Source organism: Blennius ocellaris (genome assembly GCF_963422515.1).
Source record: "Blennius ocellaris genome assembly, chromosome: 16".
Taxonomy (NCBI): domain Eukaryota; kingdom Metazoa; phylum Chordata; class Actinopteri; order Blenniiformes; family Blenniidae; genus Blennius; species Blennius ocellaris.
Window position 1 is genome coordinate 11,235,060 of NC_137665.1, and position 19,040 is coordinate 11,254,099.

General features: G+C 42.3%; 1 protein-coding gene across 1 annotated transcript; it reads right to left on the bottom strand.

Annotated features, from left to right (window-relative positions):
* Window positions 1–2,570: 2,570 nt before the first annotated feature.
* On the bottom strand, window positions 2,571–9,893 carry LOC308141503 (heparan sulfate glucosamine 3-O-sulfotransferase 3A1-like). The gene is made up of 2 exons (XM_080511688.1): window positions 9,297–9,893; window positions 2,571–4,259 (listed from the first exon to the last, which is right to left on the bottom strand). The coding sequence occupies exons 1-2, from the start codon at window positions 9,752–9,754 to the stop codon at window positions 3,638–3,640; spliced, it is 1,080 nt and encodes a 359-aa protein (XP_080367814.1). The 5' UTR covers window positions 9,755–9,893; the 3' UTR covers window positions 2,571–3,637.
* Window positions 9,894–19,040: the final 9,147 nt, after the last annotated feature.

Consider the following 19,040-nt stretch of genomic DNA (forward strand, 5'->3'; position numbering starts at 1 on the left):
AATTACACACCCATCTTGTCACATTGTTCACATTCATCACTGACAGCTGTCAAACATTATATAACGTGCCAGACTCACAATACAGGTTTCTTACACGGAACACACCAAATGTAGAATGCTGCTATAAGCCTCCACCTAGCCTCACTCACACAATCTCAACAGTCATTTTATAACATCCAGAGTTCACACCGACGCATCAATTTCACTAGACCCTCCCACCTTCAGTAAACTCATTCACAGCATTACAAACCCCAGCCACTGGCGTACACCCAACACTCCCGAACGTGGCCGACACATTCTGGGCTCAAAGCAAGTATGAAGTACGTCTCATCAGAAACTAGCCTTCTCTTGTTGTCACACCAGAATCTTCCCACAGGCCCAACTGTGATCAGTACTTACTTTGTTCTCTCTTGCACAGGTTAGCACATTCCTTGGTATCCATGTCCGAGCACACTGTGCCTACCGTCCAGCAGCAGGTGGTGCTGTTTATTGAGAAAATGGCAAACTTGAGGAAAAAATGCTTGAAATGTACAAAGACATGGGTCTTCCATTGACAAAAGACAAAATGTCTTCCCATTGTCCTCATGTATATGTGCTTATGCAACAGTGCTTGGACAAGCCTTGAGATTCTTTTTGCTTGACCTCCAGACCTTGGGCTCAACCCTGCTAAATGGCCTCCTCTGGCAAAACACCACTATAACCATTCAATGTTGGCTTATTCTTCCGCTCCCACAACACTGCAATATATCTCTTTCCAGGTGAAAGCAGCACTCCTGAGACCAGGTGATGGTCCTCTTCACACACCCACATCCCACAACTGGGTCATCATTTATCAGTTCCAGAAGTGTGGTTGAAAATCCAAACGGTGGCAAGATCCTTTCCAGGTGCTCCTGACAAACCATACTTCTGTGTAAGTGGCTGAAAGGGCAACGTGGATCCATGCTACACAGCTTGCTTTGGTGTAATATAGCTGATGTAAGGGTTACAGGATGTTGTTGTTTTTGTTTGTTTTTTTAACTTGTTGTTTCTTCTTTATTGTGGTATTTTTGCTTTATCTTTTGTTCGCAGGGTTTGTGTTTCCTCGTGTGATCATGAAGGAACAAAAATGAAAACTTTTAACAGTAAGTCACCAGTACCTGCAACACTTGTTAGATGCCTGTCATTCAGAAAACAAGGGCACGCACAAACATATTTGTATATCTGCTCTCCATTCTTTTGTACTGATATTTTTTTTTCTCTCCCAAGCATTAGAACACACCTCACAGTCTTGCTGAATTGTGCCTTCTCTTGTGCTCAATAAATACTCTTTTTCAACAATCAAGGCCAAAGGACTCATTGAATTGACAAACCTCCGCATCGTATGACTTACCCCTCGAGGTCAGTATCTTGGTTTGTGAAGGTGACATCTGTGCACACCTCATTACAGAGAAAGCAGGACAGAGTGTTAAAGCCCTAACATATCAGAGCTGGGTGGAGTAACAGGTGGTGGAACCTGAACAAAGGTTTTTTTTTTAAGGCCCCAGACAGTTAATATAAAACAGAGGAAAAAGAGGAATATTCAATTAATGCCACAGAAACAATATGGCATTTAAAAAGAAAAATATATTCTTTTGGCTTTCAGAAATCTGATGCTAATTCAACATGTTTTTGATGAGTAGCTATCCAGCAAGTGGCCATGCTGAAGGGTGATAAAGTCATTACAGATGCATACAACTGGGATTTGGAGAGGTTTTGTCTAATGGAGTGCCTGAAATGGTACCAGGCAGGCGGGCGACTGCAACGAATAGTGCTGGGAGACCACAGAATGGGCATTAACGATAAAACTGCCTATATTGGTTGGAGGGCACTTCTCCATGCATACCTTCCCCAAAGGGCATCTCCAATTACAACACAGGGATTATACTGATGGTGATGCAACTTCCACCCTTCATAGCATCTCTCTACCTTTGTTTGTTTTTGAAATGAAAGTCAGAAACCACATTAATTTATCTATCTATTTTGGTCAAAATGGTAATTTACAATAAAGAAAAGGCTTCAAAATTTTGTTTGAGCCTAACAATCTCATCTGACACAAAACATATTCGCACAACAGACTAATTCCTTGTTGGAGGCAAGATGTTGTAAAATCAGAAGCAACCATGGCTCAACACTGATTACGTAGTAACCAAGCTCAAAAAAAAAAGGTTTCTTGTTTTGTTTGAATGATGTCACTTCTATGTTTACGGTTTGTGTTTGTGTGGATCTTTGCAGCATACACACCGAGTGGCGGTAGTGGTAGGCTGAGACAGCTAAATGCAGGAGTTAATTAGCCTAGTACTGCTATAATGAGCAAAATGCTGAATTAGAGACAGCAGCACACTTCTTCCCCTGGGGAATCAAGACAATATGCACAGGTGATGTAGTGGTAGAGTATCAATCACACAACAATTTCAGTGAGGAAACTAAGATTCTTCTTTCTTTCAGTTCTTCCCTGATATTCAAGAATTACAAGGACTATCATATTTTATTTCTTTAAAACAGCTTTAATTCTTACTTCATATAAATGACTGAACCATTTAATCAATGTCTCAGTCAAACCCGCTTCATTTCAGTGTTTGCCAAGCAATGTACACAGAAAAATAGTGCCTCTACAACATGGTTACAGTTCATTTGTCATGGAATAATAGAATAATGTTACAAGTGCTGTTTCATGTTCATGAAAGTTGAATAAAACCCAACCTTCAACGTGAATCCAGAATTGAGTATGGAAAGGTTTGTTCAGGTATCACTGAAATTATACATTGGAATGTTGTTTTTAACGCTAGAAATTGCAGTGTTGTGTCGTAAAGAGTCGAACTGACACAATACCTGTTTCCAGTGAGCAGTGAATGTTAATGGATGAGAGCCATTGCATTCTGGGGAGATTACTTTTTTTCTGAGGATCCATTTTTTGTTCAGGGCTTAAAAGATCTGGATAAAAAAACATCCCAGATGTTCTTTGACTGAACCGTTTTGGATCCAGATTAACATAGAAATAGTAATACAGCAGTGAAGCTGCAATATTGCAATGGGAATGTATATTCTTATATTAACCTGAATTTGGCCCAAGGGTCAACCATAAACTTGCCACCATTAATGGTTCAATGCTGTATTGAAACCCTCGAGGGACTAAGGCATTACCATCTTTCAGGTCTAATTGACACGATGAGGAGCTATTACTGTATTGATCCAGTTGGCAAGTTGTACTGGTTCAGCTGAGGCATGCTTTGACTTGACTAAGTGGGCCCACAGACCTCTGAGCATCATACAAATGTTGAGAGGATATTACCCGGAATTTAGTAAGATAGACCCAAGTTTAAACCGAAACCCCCCAAAACATCAAAAAGGGAGTGTGACCCTGATGACAATACCTGTAAAGACACTGCTTTGAAAAAATTCTTCATCAGAATGGATGAATACCCCTGATTAGGCACCTTAGTGAGTTCATATCAAAACAATACATTATCTTAAAATAGAGCTCTGAGTATCTTACATACCATCAATACTGTACAGATACTGCAAAACCATTTCTCCCGACTGGAAAGGTAAAATAAAATAAAAACCACACACCATGGAACCACATCACTCTTTTCGTTTTGTTATCACCCTTTTGTTTTCCTTAATCCCAACCAAAATCCTGACCAACAATTTTGTAAAACATCCTATTAAAGGGTTTGTAAAATTTCTTTAGCTGCTGTATCAATTCTGGACGAACAACTGGATGGGCTCGGCCCTTGCCTTTTCCCAGACAATGTGGGATCTTGTAGTCTTCTTTAGCCTTTCTGGTGCAGTAGAAGCCTTTTTTTGTGTCAAAGACAAAGTTCTTCTCTGTGATCAACTTCCTGAGTCCAAGAAAGTCCTGAACACGACTAAATTCAGCGGCAGGTTCCCTAATGAGACGGTCTCCGTCAACAACCAGCAGCCGTTTCAAGGGGAAGTACTGGATCCAGTTCACCAAGTGATTAGCATAGAGGCCGACTTGAATGTTAATCCACTCACTGTCGACCACGCCCGCTGACATGTTCTTGAAGGCCATGGTCTCGAAGGAGGGAATATTTGATTTCTTCGTCAAATCCTGAGCGTAGTCTGAGATAACCCGGATGACAGGGTCCCGGACGAGAAGTAGCAGCTTTGTTAAGTTAGACATGGCGTGGATTCGAGCAGGAACCTCCTTGGTAATGAAGTAAGCCGGGGTTTTCTCAGTCGTTATTTGGTTTTCTGTCGATTTGGGCATCAAGTTCCTAAAAAAACAAACAAACAAACAAACAAACAAAAAACAATGATGGTTGTTTATGGTTACAATATTGGACAGTTTAATTCACTTTGAACCATTGCAGAGATTAATCTTTAAAATAACATATTTGTATTTTAACAGCTAAAGAATAATGCTCTGAAAGAATGATGGATTTAAAAAAAAAAAATTATGTTTACATTGTATATTTCAATCTAAGTTAGGCTGGAATAATTAAAGCATCATCCAAAAAACAACTGCAGACATTGTGAGCAGCTTTGAGTGGAAAATAAGTGACAGTGTCTGGTATTTATGGCAGGAGTTCTAGCAATCATCCACAACTACACGTGAAACACAAACACTGTTAACAAAATGTTCAAACTCTTGAGACATAAATAAACATAAATTCTGCTGACAATCAATCTACCTGAAGCCGATAATTCTTAGACCCCTGCATACAAACATATAAATGATGGTTTTGCTCCGACGAGGCAGGATTGGGGTTTTACATATTATGCACCTTTCTCCTCATGTTTTGAAGATTTTGCAACAATTTAAATTCCTTCCAAGGAAAAGCTTTAGCTCTTCATTTTCGTCAATGCATATCCTTTTTGACCCTGGAAGGCTCAGGTTGATCACAATGCACCCTGTTAACTGCAGCTCTGACTGGATAATGGCAAAAGTGAGTCAAGGGGAATTAGGACTGAGCAAAACACGATAGAGCATTAGGGGTCGGATGACTGCCTTCTTGACTACATGGATGGCTGCCTTTTCTCCAGAGAGAGAAAGAGAGAGAGAGAGAGAAGGGGAAATATCTACGTGGCGATGGCGATGACAGTGAGTGATGAATATATAGGCTGTGGATAAACACACACGGAAGCGAGGTGAACATGGTGTGAACACAAAGCCTATATAACTGGATCAAAATCCTTTTAATCATGTTGTTTATAAATCCTTTTAGTGTATCTATGCCTGGGTTAATCCTACTTGACAATAATACACACTGGGTGTTTTGAGATGTGAAGAGATGTGTTTTGTCTGCAGGTATCACATTCTAACGGTGTTCGCTGTCAGTCCCTGGTCCGCCTCTCCGTCTACCACAGGAAGGACTTCCGACGCCGCCAGCTCATCATAACCTGCTCCTGCTGCATCTGGGCCCCACCTCCCCCGATCAGCTCCTCCAGCTCTCCACTGCGCCCGCGCTCGGACACACCCCCACCACCACAACCCCGATGTGAGAAAATATTGTCAGTTTTTGATAGTGAGGGGTTAATCAAACAATGGGGAGGCAGATGAGCCATGTCATTAAAGTGATTACCATCATTTCCAACCATCAGTCGGTGTGCACACCAGACACTTCGACATCTCCCTTTAGCCCTGGCAGTTTTTTTTATATAAATGTATGCTTCAGAAAGAAAACTTTTCAGTGGAGAGCGCTGGGAGAAGAGGCGTCACTCATTATTTATCAGTGACCGATACAAACACACAAGAAGTACTGCTTGTTATACTGTTTCATATCTCGTGTCACCTGTTCTTTGCTACCTTTGTATTTCACGTTTAGTTATCCTGACAAATGGAACCAAAGTTGAAAATGCCCAAAAGAACATCAAGAATGCAATATAGGTAATTGGTGGACAAGACTCAAATAACTCAATTAGCACTGTGGAAGCCTTCCTCAGGGCTTTAAAGAGAACAAAAACTTAACACCAATCAAACTTTCAACGAGGAAAACAATCTGCATGCGGAGTCCATGCATTATTCATCTTAGCACAGATAAAGCATGAGAGAACAACCCTGACTGAGTGAAAGAGTTGTCCAAGGGGGGTACATGTAGGAAGTTTTAACAATTTGTAATGTTTAATAAACAATGTGGAACCAATAGGATCCATTGCATTTTCATCTATCAATCAGCCATGCAAAGGCATTCACATTCAGCTTCCAGACAACAACATAAAAACCAGCCCACTCTTTGAGTCTGCATTGACATTTTGCCCCTTAATTAATTCTGCATGTTCCCATTTTACTTCATAAATCTATAAACACAGAAATATTCTAAAACATCCAAGTAGGATTCAAATGTATTGTTAAAGCTGAAAATCGTGGATTTTACACTTTGAAACTGTTTCTACTTATAATTACTGCATTAGATCTATAATGTTGTTGATACTTTCAACATCACCATCTTTTTCCCTCTCACCTCAACTCAGAAAGGAACTGCAGTAATTAGGAGATAATTAGAGGCGGCACAGAGGAAAAGGGTTATGAGAAAGAGACACTGCCGGAGAGGAAGGGGTAAAGAGAGCATTAGATTAAACCAGGCACCATGTGGAGAATGGAGACGACAAAGGACCACTTTACGTGTTCAAGTTATCAAGTGCCACTTCATACGGTTTGAAATACGTTGCCTGTTTACCTTCATTGCCATAAGCGTCGAGGTTCAAAGGTAGGAATTACTGCATGAAGCTTTGTGCTCAGCTGTCACATGAAGCCTTCAGGACAGGAAATCACCAAAGTATACAACCAGTACAGTGCAGGAAACTCCTGCCAGAATTTTTTTTAGATATATCTGACAGAATTTTGCATTGACTGAGTCTAATTGGCATCTATATTTCAGTTTTTCAGACCTCGCTGACAAGGGACAGCTCCAAGAAAGAAAAAGAAAAACCTCAAACCCTCAGAATTATCTAATGCAGTGATGAATTCTAATCTTCCCCTGCAGCTCTGAGAGGGGTTGAGGTACTGTTAGAATCACCCCCCTTCTCAAAGACAGGATGATAGGTGGGGGCATGCAACCACTTACAATAATCAGAGCAGAAAGAAATCAAAGAGGAAGGCATCTACAGGGAAGGTGTTGGCTGATTGTTGCAGTCCGTCTTATCAGGCATGTGAAAGTCATCATCATCAGCATCATCAGTTGCAGCAGCAGCAGCAGCCTCACACAAATGACCTTCTTATATAAAGCTGAGCAGCAGTCAGTCTCTCCACAGAATTCCTGAACAACAGGGATGGAGCAGAGAATGACTTTTTCCCATCCTCCATCATTACTGTCAATATGCAGAACTCAAGGCCACCTGGCTTTCTGGTGGAAACAGGCCCATTCTGAAGAGAGGAGGAGGAGACGATGGGGGAATGGTACATAAGGCATCCTGGCTCCCTTCACACAGCTGTCAGCCTTGCATTCACACAAAACAATTCACTTCATGGTTTATGGAGCCAGCGAGCACTTTAAAACAGGGTGTTGCTTCCCAGGTACACCAAATGCCTGGAGCTAATCACATTGTGTTGTTTTGCATATATCACAGAGGTAAGTTAACAACTACGAAGACTGATTGCTACCGGCTACCGTGTTTTTTGCACTGTGGTAAAAAGGCATGATGTGGAGGCTTTGCTAAATTATTGCGTTCAAAAACCTCTGGCTATCATATGTAAGGCTCAAATATTTATCAAGTTCCTCACAGAGGCAGTTTGGTCTGACGGGATCAGTAAAACTGAGCACAATTTCAAAGACTGGGGCTTTCAAAGAGGGCTGCTTCTTTCTAAAGTCACTCTGACTTTCTGTCAGGGAGTTTCAGCAGGAGAGTGAAGGGGAAATATCAGAAAAACAACCGAATCTCTCTGAAGATACAACAAAGGAGGGCAATGAGGAAGTCAACAACTCATGGGGATATAATGGAGTGAACTTGTTTTGTTTCAGTGTTTCCAAAGTGCTGTGATAAGTGCTGCGGTTTGACAAATTGCCTCAAGCAAAAGCCCAGGGGGTTGCTGTGGCAAATGAATCTCCAGTAGCCAGAATAAGGAGGGGCGGGGTTCCAATTACCTGTATTGACAGTCTGATTGATTAATTTAATAGATGCTTGCACAAAAAAAAAAAAAATGATAAGAGGACAAGATTGAAAAGCTTTTTGAAGGACATAATGTTTTTTAAATTGTCAAGGCTGTTAGAGAAAAAATCTATGTTGGACGCGTCTACCGTTTTAGTGCTTTTCTCACCAAGTAGATGCATAATTTAACAAAACTTTCAGCAGCAAATGTGTGTGTAAAGTATTACATAACATAACATTTACACATATAAGTCACTGACAAATCTCATAAGGCTCAATAAAGCCTATTTTAATGCAGTGATAGGTTTTTCTTCTAACTTTGATCAAGCAAAACAAACAAAACAATAACTGAAATGCCACTTTTAATCATCTTTTGACTCCAACAGCTTAGTGAACTATTGATTATGACAGCAGATTACAGTTTATGTCAACTGGGAGTGATCCAGATAAAGTGATGGCAAATGAGCAATATTAGGTTTGAGATGAAGACGAAAGGTGAAATGTCTTAATATTCAGAAGAAGATTACAACTTGGCACAGTTCATTTCCCCCAAATAATCCACAATAATGCTTTCTGTTTGCTATTTAAATGCAATCATGTTTATTTATTAATTGAATTTATTTTATTTTAACAAGTTACATTTTAGCTGCGAGCCCTTTGTGAGCCGTACAACCATATATGGTCACTTCCTGACCCCTGATTTTTCAAAACTAAGCAGTTTGTAACCAGAAGTTTGTTGGTTCAAAGCCCATTGCCGACACCCAGACTGCTCAGGATCAGAAAGGGCGTCAGATCAATTCAAAAGCACATGACGCTCTCTCTCTCTCTCTCTCTCTCTCTCTCTCTCTCTCTCTCTCTCTGATGTCAATCACAGCAGCATAATATTTTTTTATTTTCCTGTGGCTAAAGCTTTTGTCAAACGCAGTGAGAATTTTCTTCAATTTACAGATTTTCTAATTGTGAGCGCACTTATGTAATATTCCATATTTCCACATATTTTATTTTGTGACCTATCAATGGCATGCAGCGTTTTTAGTTGTCACACAAAGTCTTGAAAATGCCCTGAACGTTCTTCAGTGAGTGCACTAACAGCACATGATTTCAAACCTCCAGCAGTTGGATGTGAGTACAATTTAATTAAACTCGTCTTTGCCAGACTGAGCTGCTTTGGTGCACGCTGGCTGTCCAGGTATAAAGTTTGATTATAAGCGGAGGTCGGGGTTTACCTGTACCAGTCCAGTCCCTTCTCGTAGTGGCGGTTGAAGAAGTGCGGCTCTCCTCCCGCAGTAACGACGTCCGGATGCAAGCGTAGATAGTCCAGCAGCGCTTGGGTCCCTCCTTTCTTCACCCCGATGATGATCACCTGCGGAAGCCTTCGTCGCATCATGGGGAAGGTCTCATGGGGAAGGTCTTCCCCGAGTCCATCGTCACTCTCAACTTCTTCCAACTCTTCCCCTGCGTAGTCCCCATCGTTTTTGTCGTGCAGCAAGCCCCTGGAGATGTTATTGTCAGAAGTGACTCCCTGGCTTGCGCGCCTCACCGGGAACGCAGTTAAACGGTCGCCAAACTTGTAATATATGAAATATCCACAAAAGCACAGCATGGTGCAAATCAAGAACAGTTTCCATCTTGCGTGAGACGATGGCAAAACACGTAAATTGTCGATGATACCACAATAACCCATGAGGCCACTGTTGAAAAAGTTGCAGGTAAGGGGCAATATTTTTGGCTAAGCCGCCTCACTGCTGTGCTATGGCACAGATGCCGAACAATGCGTGCGCAAGTCCCCCCCTCCCCGTAAACATAAATCAAAAAGAAAAAACTGTCGCTCGAAAAAGTGAACAAATCGTTTTATTCTCCGATCAGTATTTCCTCGCGTCATAGAGGAGTTTGTCTCCCATCAATTGTTCTATGTGTGTGTGAAAGCGCAGCGCAACGCAGAGCGCACTTAAGCCCCGTCTCCACCGCACAAAAAGTACCTGCCTAGACCGGTCTAAACCGCTCCGGTTCGCGTGTCACGACAGGAATGCAGTCTATATAAGCCCCGTCTCCACCGCACAAAAAGTACCTGCCTAGACCGGTCTAAACCGCTCCGGTTCGCGTGTCACGACAGGAATGCAGTCTAAGCCAGTGTCTTGTTTGTCTCCTTCGAATCCGCACAGACAAGAAGCGACAATCTTTCTTCCCGAGAAGAGAGAAAAGGATACACAGTGAGTTAGAAACCTACAAACCTTGTGAATGGATTAACACAGGAGTTTATTATATAAGATAGAAAAAGTACCGGCCTTTACAAGAATATTCCCGGGTTCTGGAGCATTTCACTATGAATAGCTCTTGCTCAGAACCACGTGAGCAGAGAGCGACAGAGAGAGAGAGAGAGAGAGAGAGAGAGAGAGAGAGAGAGAGAGAGAGAGAGAGAGAGAGAGAGAGAGAGTGAGAGTCTGAGAGAGAGTCAGAGTGAGAGAGAGCTTGCGCCGGAAATGCTGCCTATATTCTTTCTCCTCCTAGTCTCCGCCTTCCTGTGGGTAAAACTCAGTGGCTGTTTGAGGGGGGGCTGTTTGAGGGCTGTTTGAGGGGATTGTTTGAGGGGGCTGTTTGAGGGGGGGCTGTTGTCTTACCGGTGAGCTTCACACAAACAAAGAGTCGCATTCAACCCCCATTGCATGTCAACGGCCTTCCACCCCCCGAGGCTTATCTTTAGCTGGGTTTGGTCACTTTTAAAAAAAGCTGTTTAATCCTTTCTGGATAGCAAATGGGTTTTGTTGCTTGGGGTTACAAAACTCATAATTTAAAGATTAGAGTATGCATACTTCAACTGCTAAGTAACAGATAAGTAAAGGCATATGCACCTAAATAAATAAGAAAAAGCTGAAACACATGTGATACTTGTCTCTGGACTGCACTCATTAGATATACAGAATTGATTTCCAGCTGTAGTTTTATTTTTTCTTTATGTACTCTGTTTTCATATCTGTTGATTGTGGAGAGCCAGCTGAAATAAAGTCAAGCCGGTCTGTGGGCAACTAGTCAACACCCGGAGGAAGAGACAAGACAAACATGATAAGAGGCTGCCCGTAAAATTACAGACTGCAGGCAGCCTGTAATGGAGTTCAGCTCAGGGTTGAGAGAAATAAGGCCAGTCTGTCACCTAAGCTTGTGTAGAAAGCATCAGTAAGGTGTTCTTTCATTCCTAAACACTTCAACTAGCAGGAGAACAACGTGGCAATTATATCACATTCAATGTTTTCAAAAAGAAACCCCAAAAAGACAAATATGCACACTGAAGTTAACTCGACTAAAAGTCTTCAAAAACATTCGTTTTCATCAAATTATGCCGAACCCATGTTAACGAAACATGGGCAGGTTGTTATGAAGCCAATAAAAACACGACATTGACAATCATGAACTCCTTCTGCACGGCGAGCCTTGCTCATTAACACTGAATAAACACAGTGCTGTGCTGCAAACCTGTCTAGTGTATATATATTTCATAGCATTTTGACAGTCCACCGAAAATCTTTCCAGGTTTCCTGTGCATGCTGCACCGCAGGCTGGACAGATGCAATCAGCCACACGAAGCATCTTTGTTGTACTTACTTTTCCAATGTCATGAACAAGTTTCACCAAATCCATCATTCTGTAACAGAAAATTACCAAGTGATTGTGTCCAGTTTTGGCAAAGCCAGTTACGTCTCTTAAGGTTTAGGTCAAACTAAATGTTATGTGTGGTCCAGCAGTCAAATTCAGGTTTCATGTCCTCCTTGTACACATTTCACTATTCCCACGGCTTATGAGCAACCAGCTGTAATATCCTGACTGTAAATCTTTCTATCACTCGTAGCTGCCAGCCCAGGAAGGACTTGGCTTGTCCCTCAGGTTTCTTGCCTCGCATCATAAATCCTGAACCGTCTGAGATCAATCTGTCTCTCAGATCCATGAAATGCCATGGCTGCCTCAAGGCCTTGATTTCCAAGTGTGAGCTTCATGTCAAATGTCCGTTACGGGAGTGTGTGTGTGGGCGTGCTTTTGTGCATGATCTGTTCTGACGTCTCTGTAGACGTGATGCTCCAGAGCACTGTCAACAGGCAAAGCTGGATTTCAGGAAATGTCATTAATGTCCAAAAATCCAAGTTTCAATCTGTCTGTTCACTTTTTGTTGTTGTTGTTGTTGTTGTTGTTTTTTTTAATATATAGTTTTAATGCATTTTGTGGCGATATAGTGATATGATGCAACAACAAAAAAATCCCAGGTTTCATTCTGGTTTAGGGGAGTTTTCATGTTATTCCTGTTTGTCAGATTTACTCTGTGGTCTCATTTTCCTCCCACAGGCTAATTTTTTTTTTTTTTTTTTTATGGCATTAAATTGGTAACTCTGAATGAACTCTTGGCGATACTGAGAGTGTGCAGGATGCACTGCCTTCACTCACTGTTAGCTGGTTTGTCAGTGTGGAAGATGAATGGATAGAAACCAGATGTCTGTATTCTCCAAAGCGAGAGAACGTGCTGCTCAATTGTAGATACATGCCAGTAAAAAAAAATTACATCAACAACGCTAAAGCTTGAGGTTCATCTAAATTGTGAAAGTAAATGTGAGGTGGTTATTTTGTTTGTATGCTCAAAAAATACAAACATCACACATCACACACACACACACACACACACACACACACACACACACACACACACACACACACACACACACACACACACACACACACACACACACACACACACACACAAAACCCAAGATGACTGATCGTTGCTCATACAGATTCTGAAAATATGATTCTGTGGGTCTAATTCATACAGACACCCACTCCATACCAAACCTCTCATGTATTTCTTGTGCTTGCATGTATGTACTGTACATGCATCCTAAACACACAACAGTTGAGTTGGAGCCCATCACATTTCAGCACATAATCATTAAGTTCACTTTTTTTTTTTAAGTGCAAAGCAGTTGCATGGCAGGAACATGATTTTATTTTATTGCTCATTTGTTGACGCAAGCTCAAAGCCTCTCCTGTCAATTGTTTCCAGATAAATAGTAAAGGGATTAAAAATAGCTATCTGCATATTATCTGTAAGCAAAGTAGGTGTAGAGACACTTGCTTCACATCATCATGTCTGTCATATAAGCTAATATTTATCACTCTGCTTGTCAGGTCATCCCCACACTGTTAGCACCTCCATACATTTCTGGAGGTCTTTGACATCTTTGCTTGTTTTCTCTTTTTTAATGAAGTTGGTATATTTAACTTCAGAAAGCGACGAGAAGATACTTTTTGTTCTGGTGCCAAAGGTTTGGATGTTTAATTATTTATTTACTTGTGCATTCTACTTTGTTGTCAGCTACAATTATCGACTGTTACAGTTTGATTACACTTCAGTAGATCTCGATGATGTGCTGTGAAAGATAACACCCTGATTGCTTACATGATAACACCATTTTCTCTCTTTTACTGTATGTCCACACCTTCCTTTATAAATAGAATTGATGCAGTTTCCTGTTAAATGCCGTATCAAAGGTCATATTTTCTGTTGCAAAAATTATTTCTAATGTTATTCTAGCTTTTTGGGTAAAAACTGCACATCTGACTTCTTTATTAGGTTGGACCCCTTGGTTACATTATTCTCTTTAACATTTTCACTGCAGTTTGTGAGCGACTTGAAAGGATCTGAAGCAGCGTACGTCCAAAAGAGTTTTCGCAACATTTTCATTTAAATTCCATAAGTGTAGTTCACCACTTCCTATTGGTATCAGTTTCAGGTTGGATTATTTCATTTTCATCACATAGTGGAGCATGACAACGTTCCACAATAGTCGACATCAGTTAAAACCAATGGACCTATTGGGTCACACTCATGCTTTTAATTGGCTAACTGCACTAACAATAAATATTTTGGTTCTCGTGTTTTTACTTCCCGGTACACTTGCTCTTATGTCCAATACACTATCAGCCATCCTGCTCCTCGTGTGTCTCTATAGTCCAGGCTGACTGGGAAGCAGACACGTGATTATTGTGTCTGAAAGGTGTTTACGATAACCATCATTTTCATTGGATGCATGTTAAAACAGCCCCTGTAGTTTTGACCTGTAATACCCCCTCCCCTCAGATGTCACAGTGTTTTCATTAAGCCAGGCACTAGGCTTGCTGAGGCTCATTATGGCCCCCAGATAACCCTTTAAAGACCACCACAAAGTCTGGCCTCGGTGTCCAGGCTTACCTGAAAGGCTGACTTTAATGCCTACGCTGAACTTTGCCTGTCTGCTCCCAGTCTTCAGGTGACAAGTGTTACGGCCGAGAGCCGGTGCGTGGGGCTTGAACCCAGAAGCAGACCAGGAAGCAGAGCAGGTGCAATTAGCAGTGGATTTATTGTAAACCAGGACCGGGGAGAAGAGGAAGTGGAGACTCCAGGATGCAGAGTACGCAGGCGGAAGGATGGCAGCAGGGAGGTGCTGCACGGCGAGGAGGCTGGCCGAGGACGCTTGGAGAGGGAGTTGTGGAATGTCTTCACTCCTGTTACTCCTCCAAGAGACATAATCTTCTGGCACCGGACCCGCCTCCCTGCAGGGTTTAAGAGGTGGGAGCAATCAATCAGTTGATTACCTGCAGGAGCGTCAATGAAGGCGGATCCGGTGCTGGAGCGAGGTGTGGATCCTCACAGTACCCCCCCTCAACGGTCGCCACCTGGCGGCCTACCCGGCTTGTCCGGGTGCTCAGTGTAAAAGTCAGCGATGAGCGTCTCGTCCAGGATGAGCCGACGGGAAAGCCAGGACCGCTCCTCCGGACCATACCCCTCCCAGTCCACCAGATACTGGAAACCCCTACCCCGGGGCCGCACATCCAGGATCTTGGACACGGTGAAGGCCGGATGGTCGTCGATGATCCTCGGGGGTGGAGGGGGGTCAGCAGGAGGACATAGGGGGCTGGAGGAGACTGGTTTGAGGAGAGACACATGAAACGTAGGGTGTACCTTGAGGGAGTCGGGAAGCCGGAGGCGGACAGCCGTGGGGTTGATCACCTTGGCGACCGGGAATGGACCGATGAATCGGGGAGCCAGCTTCGGCGACTCGACCTGGAGGGGAAGGTCTCGGGAGGACAACCATACCAGTTGCCCAGGTTTATAGTCTGGAGCAGGAGTGCGGTGACGGTCTGCGAGCCGTTTGTTGGACTCCGCGGATCTGGAGAGCGCTGCCCGGGGTGGTTCCCGTTCCTGTTCCGACGCCGGTTCCAAGAAGTTCCCCGTCCGGGTCCCGTCCCGGTTCCAAGAGTTCCCCGTCCGGGTCCCGTCCCGGTTCCAAGAGTTCCCCGTCCGGGTCCCGTCCCGGTTCCAAGAAGTTCCCCGTCCGGGTCCCGTCCCGGTTCCAAGAGTTCCCCCCAGAGATTCCCCCGGGTCCCGTCCCGGTTCCAGGAGGCCCCCCCAGAGATTCCCCCGGGTCCCGTCCCGGTTCCAGGAGGCCCCCCCCAGAGATTCCCCCGGGTCCCGTCCCCGTTTCCAAGAAGCCCGCGAGTTCCCCGGGCCCCGTCCCCGTTTCCAAGAAGCCCGCGAGTTCACCGGGCCCCGTCCCCGTTTCCAAGAAGCCCGCGAGTTCACCGGGCCCCGTCCCCGTTTCCAAGAAGCCCGCGAGTTCCCCAGGGCCCCAATGCCCGAGATCCCCGAGAGGCCCCCCCTGAAGATTCTCACGGGTCCAGTCCCGGTTCCAAGAGGCCCCCCAGAGTTCCCCCGGGTCCCGTCACCGTTCCAGCTCCCCTTTCCCTGTTTTCACAATAAACCTTACAGTTTGCAAACTACTTCCTGCTTGAGGTCTGCTTTTGGGTTCAGGACACTCCACACGCCGGCTCCCAGCCGTGACAACAAGGACTACATTAACAACAAGGCAGCACATACCTTTCAACATTCAAGCTTTTGAGTTCAAAACAAATTGTGCTGATGTGACAAGTAACATAACTCCTCTGTATTTAAAAAGAAAAAAAAAATAGGCTGGCTGAGTGAGTCTTTCTCTGTTTACCTGTTGCTCTGCACACACCTCCTCCATGAATATGTCAAACAGGGTGAATGTGACGACTCCACCAATCTTCCCAGTCTGTTGACTGTTCAGCTTTTAACCTGAGTTTGTGTCCCATCAAAGTCTTTGTAGTTGACTCAGGCTTGATTTGAGCAAAGCCCATGCACAAGCAATTTCATTTTCAGATACATACGTAAGGAAAAGGCACTGCTGCCTCAGCACAGGAACCACGGAGAATGTGTCTGACCAGGTCACTGTCAAAGTGCAGCTCACGTATCAGTAGCAACGACGGGTCATCAGGTGGAGAGGTTGTGACCCGAGAGGAGGCGTCATTAGGCCGAGCAAGAGCCATTTAGTCCCCAGCTGCCCAGCAGAGGGTCGGTGGAGAGGCAGGAAAAATACTCCGTCATCCCACTCAGTGACTGCAACAGCGGGACGCCACAAGAGGAATTGTTCAGACTTTTTTTTTTTTATATATTTTGAAATGAAAATAAATGATCTGACGAGGTCAAAAGGTTGAGATCAAGGCTGAGGGATTCCCCCACCCATCTCAATTTCCAATGCGGGAGATTAATGAGTGTAGAAAACAGCCATTTCTATGTATCATTTACTCCTACTGGCCTCTGAAGTCTCTGGCGGCGTGCGGCCCACCTGTCGGCCTATTAAGGCCTGATGTCACTGAACCACAGGGCGTCACTTCTGACAGGGATCCTAACGGCGCCGCTCTGCAGCATAAACAGAGACATCGCTGCTTACCTTAGCACCCTGGTCATTTGGTAATACAGATTAGAATCTATATTCAGTAGGGCTTCACTATTAAAAAATATTGTGCATAATGTATGTGTTACAGGTGAAGGTATAGGATTGGACAGATAAAATAAAAGAATAAATAAGGATCTTGTTATTCTCAAATAAACAGAATACAGTGAGTCCCAGCCAGTTATGTGTTGCATTGTATCTGAGTATATAAAAAAAAAATAAAAAATAAAAAAAGACGACTGAAGTGAAAAGGCTCCCTCATATTGAAGTGAAAAGGTAGGTTTGGGGTTTATAAGACAGCATTGTCCCCTTCTGGACACTTTAGCTACAAACACTAAAAACAGTAGAGTCCATTACGCATAGGCTAAATTATCACTTTATTTTTCAAAAATCTATTTTAGCCACATGTTACAATTTAAATAAGTATTTGTATTACAAATATACACACATTCTTACTATTGTGGCTAATTTTATGATCACATTACTCATGACAATGCAATTAATCATTATTTTAGGCTTTAAACAAGTTCCTGTTTCTAAAGTCTATGTCAGCGGGTCACAAATTTGGTCCACAGGCCAAAACTGGTCCTCCACCAGGGTCCAACCTCTTGCAAAGTGTGAACATGAACAACAACATTATAGCAATGACAATCCAACATTCAAAAGTGTGTGCAAATAGACTAACAGAGGGTTTTTATTGTAGATTAAAAAAATATAGAAAGTACTACAGATCAACAGATGTATCCCACTTGAAGGTGATCATTGCAATATGAAAACATGACAGTTGATATCAGTAGCTGTTACCAGCAAATAGCTGCGCCAGGTTGGTCATGTCTCCACAATGAAGAAAAAGTAATTTGATACACCAAAAAATGTTAAATACACTGTATTTTTATTTCAAATTTATATATATATATATATATATATATATATATATATATATATATATATATATATATATATATATATATATATATATATATAATTGCATAAGACAACATACATCCTAAAATATGGTGCAATGTTCAACAGTTGAAAATACTGCTTAATAAATTTAGTGCAATTAATGTATTGTTTATAATGTAAAATAAACCGGTCAAGGTGGAGTATTAGGTTTAGAGGTCAGTTATTACATTTAGAGGTTGGTCCCAGTTTAAATTTTGCTCTATTGACGCCCCATTCTTATTTGCACTGGTAAATAAAATACACTAGGTGGCAATGTTCGCCAAGTTTCCTCAATGCGTCGTACACAGCAGTGGCTGTTGTAGACATGTATTGTCACTTAATAGAGGGCTTTATGGGGAATTCCAGTCCAGTTCCAATTAAAATTATGCTGTGATTGTATGCAAAATACATCAAATGATATCATACATTTCATCATATGATAATTTCAAAATTACATCACATGGCTGGTGATTAAAACTCTTATTCTTTAACAAAGACAATAATGGTCAAGGCCTTTCTGTGTTCAGTGTGCATGTTCTTACTGTTTTATTTATTTTTCTTCCTTTTGTTTAATTCCAGATTGTGTCCAAAACATTCATCTGAATTTCATTAGTCAGTGCAAAAGAGCCTATATGTGACCAAGTGGGTGTGACTGTTTGTTCCTTTGTCTTTGTCATGTGATGGAGCTCCTATAGTCTCCAGTCACCCTTGCTTTGGATGGGGCATTATAGATGATGGATGGATGGGTGGATCCGTGTATCAAAACCAGCCATTTTTCGGGTTGAGGTTACAAGTCAGCAATATGATGAGAATTATATAATTTATTTGTTCCACAATAGGGGAAATTGTTTGAGAAGCAAGCGATTGAAATTTAAAAATTAAAAAAAGTAGCAAGGGATAATAACAGAACAATACTTATAATATGAAAAACAATAACATGTAATGTGTGAGAGGTCAATTCAGAGAAGCAAAGACGTTTCAAGTTTCTTGATCTCGCAAAATCTGAAACTAAATATTCACATAAAATTGTGAAGACTTTGAGAACCATCTTCTCATGAAACATTTTTGAACTTGGAAGAATCTCAAGATTGAATATTAATACCGGAACAGTATAACAATATAAAGCTTGGTGATGGAAAGCAAACCTCAGAAATATCATCATCTTCTCTTGACGAGAGCTCATTAAAATGAAATAAGCAAAATGAGAAATTGATAAATGGCTGTTCAAAGTTGTATAAAGTGTAACAATGTATC

Excerpts from the sequence above, each read along its gene's own strand:
- LOC308141503 (XM_080511688.1), bottom strand. The coding sequence starts at position 9,754 with ATGGGTTATTGTGGTATCATCGACAATTTACGTGTTTTGCCATCGTCT. Across the intron at positions 4,260-9,296 it reads AAGGGACTGGACTGGTACAG|GAACTTGATGCCCAAATCGA; the intron begins GTAAACCCCGAC and ends TTGTTTTTTTAG.